This window comes from Dromiciops gliroides, chromosome 2, assembly GCF_019393635.1.
Source record: "Dromiciops gliroides isolate mDroGli1 chromosome 2, mDroGli1.pri, whole genome shotgun sequence".
NCBI lineage: Eukaryota > Metazoa > Chordata > Mammalia > Microbiotheria > Microbiotheriidae > Dromiciops > Dromiciops gliroides.
Window position 1 is genome coordinate 445,409,847 of NC_057862.1, and position 8,364 is coordinate 445,418,210.

The window sequence follows — 8,364 nt, forward strand, 5'->3', positions numbered from 1 at the left end:
CATCAGACCCACCCCTCTTTTAGACATATCACAGTCTTCATAGAATAATAAATGTAAGAGCAAGAAGGGACCTCAGGGAGTCACAGCTTCCAAATTCCACCTTTTACAGAAAAGCAAAGGAAAGCTGGGATAGGTTTATTAACTTCCTCATTTTCACACAGCAAGTAACTGAGGCAGGATTTGAACTCAGGTCTTCTTGACTTCAAGCCCAGTACTCTATCCCATTATATCATCTAGGTTAAAAAATCCTGTTTATATTTTGCTTATATATAATTGTTTGCATATTGCCTCCCCTATTTGACTCTGAGTTCCTTGAGAGCAGAAACTGTTTGGAGGTTTCTTTGTACTTCCAAGAATTTACTGTAACCCTTGTTGACTGACCTAAAAGTGATCTACATAAGTAAATTATCATTATCACAAAAAGTTAAACCATGGACAGGGGACTCCATGTATTACAGGCATCTAGATCTTGGAGGTTTTATCAGATGTCAATCAGGTTGAGGCTATAGCCTCAGGCTAGGTATTTGGTAACAATGCATTAAACTTCCCTACTCTACAGAAAAATTAAAACAAATCAGTACCAGAGAGAAGGAACTCTGAATAATTTACCTTCAAATCTGTTTATTTTGCCACCTTCTGCTCTCTTGTTACCAAGGGAAACAATTTCTGGGAATACAGCATGTTGGCAAATTCTTTTTCAACATATCCCCAAGTCCAAAAAAGGGCAGCACGAGAACTATCTAACCCAAACAATTTGCTCTGAAGTTCCTCCTGACCTCACTCTCTAAATAGCTGAGGAGCCATAATTATTCTGTTCAGGACAATGCAACTAAAGATTTAAAGAAAATTTGAGTACAGTTCAAATACTTCAAGATTAGAGAACTACAGATCTCTTTCCTCTCATTTCTGAGGAGGGATAGTGCAGGTGAAAGATGATGATTCTTCTTTTGTTTGAGATGTGGTCTCACATTTTGAAAGTAATCACCTGGAATTACAATATTCCTATGAAGAATACCTCCCTTGACAAAGACTTGTCTTGTATGACAAGAGTCCTATGAAGATTTCTCCCTTTGGAGGGAGTAACCTTGCATTATAAAATCCTATGGGACAGTAGTAGAGATGGGCCAGTATCACATGAATAAAACCATCATGAGAAATATAGAGAACACAAATGGCTCAAAAATGAAGTTTGATTGATGGCTTTTATATCACCTACATTTTCTAAAATATCTCTCTTCCCTTTTCTCCCAGACAGTCATCACTTGTGAAGAATAAAACTTAGCAGAAATTAGCAAGACTAACAAATATAGTCTAATGTTTTATACAAACAGTCCTTCACCTCTAAAACAAAGTATAAGGTGCCTTCTTATATCTCTTTTTTGAGGCTAGGATTTTGCATTATAATTTTACAGCATTCAGGTTAAATTGTTTTGTTTTTGTTTTTTCCATTTACATTGTCACAGTTATTGTATATATTGTTTTCTGTATTATGTTTATTTCACTCTACATTAGATCATACATCTTCCCACATTTCTTTGTATTCATAATATTCACTACATCACAGTAATATTCCATTATTTTCATGTACTAAAACTTGTTTAGCTATTTCCAAATTGATGAGCTTCTATTTTTTTCAGTTTTTGATATTTCAAAAAGTGCTGCTATAAAATTTTTGTTTTATACACGTTCTTTTTTAACTATGATTTCCTTGGCTTACTTGCCTACTGGAAAAATCTCTGGGCCAAGTGATACAGCCATTTTAGTCAATTTCTTTACAAAATTTTAATTTGCTTTCCAACATGAGCCAATCTATAGCTTCATTGACAGAGCAATAGCCTCTCCATCTTCTAAAACCTCTCCAACACTCATCTTTCCCATCTTTTGTTATCGTTGCCAATTTGTTGTGTATAGTAAAACCTAAACTTTGCTTTGATTCAGATTTCTCTTGGCAGTAGTTGTGTGGTAAACTGTTTCATATGGTCATGAATAACCTAAAATCCTTTTTAAAAGGCTAATAACTGATTTTAATTAATGTGTAAAAGGGGTCATTAAAAGCAAAAAAGGACTTAGCAAAGAAACACCTGTGATGAATTCACATATTTTAATGGCTAAGCTAGAACCTGGATGCATTTTTTTTCTTCAAAGAATTCCAGATACTAAACCTTCAACTATTTAGATTCCAATTTGGAATACACATATTTAATTCTAACACATATAATTAACTTAGGCTTAAGGCTATGTTACCTGAGCAAAACAAAATGCTCCAGTCACTTTGTATGATAATCACATTTAGGAGAAAATGAAATAAATATTTTAAAGCAAAATGTATGCACACAAACCAAAATCTATTGAGAACCTCTTCTATGGAATATTGTGATTTGATCTCCAATCATTAACTTTAATTTTGAGGGAGTTTCAGGACAGAGCCAGGATGGTGAATGAAAGGCAGTGAACTCTTGAACTCATGACATGATTGCTCCAAAAAAACCTCTAAACAATCCCATAGGACAATTCCTAGAGCAGCAAAATCCACAGAACATGCCGAGATCATTTTCCAACCAAGGATAGCTTGGAAGATCAGAAGGAGGGTGCTGCTGTGCTGAGACAAGAGTAAGAGCTCAACCCCACAGTCACATTGACACAGATCCAGTCCCAGGAAGGCCTTGCCAGAGAAAGAGACCCCCAGAGCTTCTGAATAAGCTGCAGTGCCAATGTCATCTGGAACTAAGTTCATGGTCTGGTGAGAGGGCTGTGCCCTTGGCAAGGAGGAGATTTTAGGGGTCTCTGCTGGTGCTGAAGTGTAACTTAGGGTTTTCATTCCTGCTAGGAAGCAGGAAATAGGCTTGAGTGGCAATGGCCCCGGTGGGGAAATGGCACAGGTTTGTCAGACCTGACAACTAAAGCACTCAAAGCTGGTTGATTAGCAAGTTGGCCTGGGGTTATCTATGGACCAAGGAACAGACCAGGTGAGTGAAGAACCTGCCCCTCCTTAAATCATACCACCTGGGACCCCCTAAAGCTTGGGACAGTGCAGCCTGGAAACAGTGTCCCACTTTAAGGAGCTAAAAGTCAAGTAAAAGACAGGGAAGATGAGCAGGCACAGAAAGGTGAGAATCATAGAAAGTTTCTTTAGTGACAAGGAACATTGAGGTGCACCCTCAGAGGAGGATGGCAACATCAGGGTCCATATATCTAAAGCTTCCAAGAAAAATATGAATTGGTCTCAGGCCATAGAGGCACTCAAAAAGGACTTTAGAGATAAAGTTAGAAAGGTAAATGAAAAAATGGAAAGAGAAATGAGGGTGATAAAGGAAAAACATGAGAAAAAAGTCAACAGCTTGAAAAGCCAAATGGAAAAGGAGATGCAAAAGCTATCTGATGAAAATAATTGCCTAAGAATTAGGATTGAACAAATGGAAGCTAGTGAATTTATGAGAAACTAAGACACAACTTTAATTCCACATTAGGCAAATACAGAGATTTGAGGTGTTGTTTTTTTTTTTTAATTTTGTTTTGTTTTGTTTTATGTCAAGAGTTTCAATGCAGTCATTTTAGATAAAGGATTTCAACTATCTTCTTATAATTTCTTTAACTAATGAACCTTATTTTCCATTAGTCTGCCTTAATAGATGAGGAAAATTGAGGCTTAGGAATAATAAATTACTTGCCCAAGTTAAATTACAATATGGTCATTGACTTTTACCCTTTTCCAAACTCATTAAATTCAGGGTGGTACTTGTGATAGGAGAGGGGGAGGATTTCTGGCCACCAAAAGGGCTAGCAATATTATGAGGGCCATTAGTATAAAGACAAAGGGACCATCATAATTTCTAACTATTTAATCAAATCACCTCTAACTTAAAGTCTTTTGAAAACTTTTATCAGAAATATTTGCTAGTAATATTTTATCACATGTCTATTGTGTTAGAGAGAGCTAGCAGGTACAATGAATAGAGTGCCAAGTCTAGACTCCTCTTCCTGAGTTCAAATTTGGCTTCAGACACTTATTTTATGTATTACCCTGGGCAAGTCACTTAACTCTTTTTGCCTTGGTCTCCTCATCTATAAAAAGAGCTGTAGAAGTAAATGACAAATCACTCCAATATATTTGCCAAGAAAACCCAAATGGCATCAAAAAGATTTGGACATAACCAAAATCACTGACCAACAACAACAACAACAAAAACATTACATCATAATAGTTTTTATTTGTTTTTGTTTTGTTTTAAACACATATTTGTTCATGTCTTTTGATTTCTTACATCACTACAATTTCTTCTAATATCTCTCCTCATCTTATTCCCAGAGAGGTATCCCATATAAAAATACTAATTTATAACTACAAAAGAACAAAAAGAATAGGAAAAAAGCCAGCATAATTGATCAATTCATAGAAAAAAATGTCTCAAAAACTGTGCAATGTAAATTTTTTAAGGACCTCCCACCCCTACAAAGAGTGGGGTGTGTGTGTAAAGATATTTCTTCAGTCATGTTCTTCCTTTGTTTCTTTTTCTTTTTTCTTCCTTCATCCTTCCCTCCCTTCCTTCCTATATGTTTGAATATATTTGTGGATGTATGTATATACACATACATAGACATATATGTGTGTGTATATATTTTTTGTTTTTCCATTTACATTGTTGCACTCACAGTGTATATTATTTATGACTCAGTTCATGTAGATCTTTCTATGAGTCTTTGTATTTTTGTGCTGCTCATTTCTTAGAACATAATGCCATTATGCCCATGCAAGTCATTTGCTTAACCTTTCCCCAATCAATTAGCATCTACTTTGTTTCTTTAATTAAAAAAAATTAAATCATAAAAGTATTTTATTATTTTTCAATTACATGTAAAAATAGTTTGCAACATTTGTTTTATAAGATTTTTAGTTCCAAATTTTTCTCCCTCTCTCCCTTCCCTCCCTCCTCTCCAGGACAGAAAGCAATCCAAATATAGGTTATATATGTACAATGACATTAAACATATTTCTGCATTATTCATGTTGTGAAAGAACAATCAGAACAAAAGGGAAAAAACCTCAAAACAACAACAATAACAAAGTAAAAACAGTATGGTTCAATATACTTCCAGAATCTACAATTCTTTTTTTCTGGATGTTGAGAACATTTTCCATCATGAGTTCTTTGGAACTGTCTTGGATCATTGCACTGCTGAGAAGAGACAAGTCTATCACATAATGTAGCTGTTGCTGTGTACAATATTCTCCTGGTTCTGCTCACTTCACTCATCATCAGACCACGTAAGTTTTTCCCAGATTTTCTGAAGTCTGCCTGATCATCAATTCTTATAGCACAATAGTATTCCATTACATTTATATACCATAACTTGTTCAGCCATTCCCCAATTGATGGGCTTTCCCTCGCTTTCTAATTCTTTGCCACCATGAAGAGAGCAGCTATAAATATGTTTGTACATGTGGATCCTTTTCCTTTTCCTATGATCACTTTGGGATACAGACCTAGTAGTGGTGTTACTGGGTCAAAGGGTATGCACTGTCCCATAGCCCTTTGGGCATATGAACATCTACTTTCCAATTTTTTGTTATCACAAAAGGCATCACCATAACTATTTTGATCTATATGGGGTTTTTCCTTTTTTTGTCAATGGCATCTTTGAGGTATAAGCCCAGTAATGGAATTTCTGGGTCAAATTTAGTCATTTTTTGAAATAAATCCAATTGCTTTCAAAATGGTTGTACTGATCCATAGTTCTACCAAAAATACAGAGTGAAACTATTTTCTTACATCCTCTCCAGAATTGATTATTCCTATCTTTTTCTTTCTTTTGGCCAGGATATAGATTATGAAGTAAAGACATTTTTCTTATTGTCAGTGATTTGAAGCATTCTTTCATATTGTTGTTTATCATTGGACATCTAGGGGTAGAACCAAGATGTCAGAGTAGTGGAAGCAGCCAAATTCTCCCAACATGCCTCTCTAAAGAACTTTAAAATAATGCCTCAAATAGAATTCTATAGTAGCAGAGCCAACAGAAGGTTGAAGTGAAACATTTTTTTTTTTCTGGACCAAGACAAATTAGGAGGTTGGAATAGATCTGTAACACTGAAATGGGGGCTGCCCCAGAGACAATGTAGCAGCAACAACTGCAGGGGACCATGGAGGTTGTGACAGCAACAGCTTTAGATTCAGGAGCTCTTAAACCAAAGACAGTAAGGGGATCATGGAACTATAGGGGACCCCTGTATGAACAATGGGTACAAGACAAGGCACTGTCTATACCCATTCCCAGATCAGAGTTCCAAGAAATGGAGGAGGGTCCCTGAGGATCAGTATCTTTTATAGTCACAAGGCATCAGAAGCCCTGAATTATCACTTTCAGTCACAAATGAGAAGGGGTACTGAGGAGATTATCACTTTCAGTAGCAAGGGAGCAGGTCTCTAAGGAGTAATACTGATTGCACTCACAAGGGAGTAGCAACTGCACATCTCCCTGGATCACACCAACTTGGAAACATCCACAATTTCCAAAGCACCAGAGCTAATTCTGAAAACAGCAGTATGAAAAGGCTTCAAACTTGGGACAGTAGTCTCTCCTGAAAAATGAACAAATACCAAGAACAAACAAACAAACTGAATATAAAAATTTGCTTTGGTGACAAAGAATATCAAGACACAAAATAAGTAGACAACCATGTTAAAACAACTAGAAGCAAAGTGCCAAATGCGTGGGGGGGGAGGGGGCAGGGTTAATGTTAATGCCTCAAACCAGATGGGTTCAGTTTTATGGGGGTCTTCAAAGCCCATTGTGCATCACATTTTCCAAAGCTCCTCCCATCAGGAGCCCTTGTTAGTACCCCCTTCCTGCCTCTCTTTCCCCTTCCCTAGGCTTGCCTATCCCTGAGCCCGAGAGCTGAAGAAACAGTCTCTGAAAGGGAGAAAAAGACCAGTGGACAGATGATGGAGGAATGGAAAGATTTTGTGTGGAACCCTTGGATTCATGAGTTCATGGGCCATACCAGAATCAGCTGGGCCTTCATCCTCCTCTTCTACTTTGTTTTCTATGGGTTTCTAACTGCTAAGTTCACCCTCACCATGCGGGTTATGCTGCAGACTGTCTCAGGCCACGTTCCCACATACCAGGAACAGCTTGAAACACCAGAACTGATGATTCGTCCCAAAACTGAGAACCATGATGTGTTGGTCAACCTCACTGATGCCAGCAACTGGAACCAGCATATGCAGATATTTGATAAATTCCTGGAGCCCTACAATGACTCAATTCAGGCCCAGAAGAATGATGTCTGCCCCCCAGAGCACTATGATGAACAACCAGACAATGGGGTTCTCAACTATCCCAAGCAGGTTTGTCAGTTCAACAGGACACAGCTGGGACACTGTTCAGGAATTAGTGACCCTAATCATTATGGCTACTGCACTGACCAGCCCTGCCTCATTATCAAGATGAATCAGGTCATCAACTTCTATGCAGGAGCCAATAAGAGCATGAATGCTACCTGTGCAGGAAAGAAGAATGAGGATGTCAAAAACCTTGGTGACTTCACTATGTTCCCTGCCAATGGCAACATTGATTGATGTGTTTTCTCTACTATGGCAAGAAGTTCCATGTGAACTACACACAGCCTCTGGTGGCTGCAAAGTTCATGAATGGGATCCCCAATGTGGAAGTAAATGTTGAGTACTGCATTAATGCAGTCAACATTGCCACTACTGATGAGCATGACAAGTTTGCTGGCAGAATAGCCTTCAGACTCTGAATAATTAAGAAGACCTGAGTCTTCTCACTGCAGTGCTCTCTCTCCCTCTCTCCCTGTCTTCCCCCAAGGCTACATAGAATGTGTTTTCTGAATGCCTCCTTTCTTGCCTAATGTTCTTTCCCTGCTTCTCTCCAACCACTTACTTGCCACAAAGGTATTTTTTACACCAGAGTTATAATTCCCTCCACACCCTTTCTCAACTCCCAACCCTGTTGTAAGAATACCTTTTCCCACTGTAGCTATGCCAGAGGTTGAGAGCAGGATGGCCATTTTTGCCCCTTTACTGATGAGTTTCTTTCTAATGCAGTCCAGGTACTTGTGTGGCTACTGGTGGAATACTCCTAAAATTGCCCTATGGACCCCCAAAATACTCTCTTTTCAGTTTTCATGGTTTACCTGGTAGTGGTGAGAGAGTGACCTGATAGTGAGGGTCACTCTTCTGATTACAAACCCCTCTCCCCTTTCCCTTTTCCCATACATCTTAATGACTTGGGGATAAGATATTTGGGAAGCTGTGTCTTGGGCCCCCTTTTCTCCTTACCTTACTAATCCTTAACCATTTCCTATCTAATCTCCTCACCAAAAGCTCTTTAGGTGGCCATTTT

The 8,364-nt window shown here is 38.0% G+C and overlaps 1 protein-coding gene across 1 annotated transcript; it reads left to right on the forward strand.

The window, feature by feature from the left end:
* The first annotated feature begins 6,139 nt into the window (after positions 1-6,139).
* On the forward strand, positions 6,140-7,759 carry LOC122739094 (sodium/potassium-transporting ATPase subunit beta-2-like). Its single transcript, XM_043980946.1, is given in 3 exon segments — positions 6,140-6,193; positions 6,870-7,572; positions 7,575-7,759. Coding segments are annotated over 3 exon segments (942 nt in total).
* Positions 7,760-8,364: the final 605 nt, after the last annotated feature.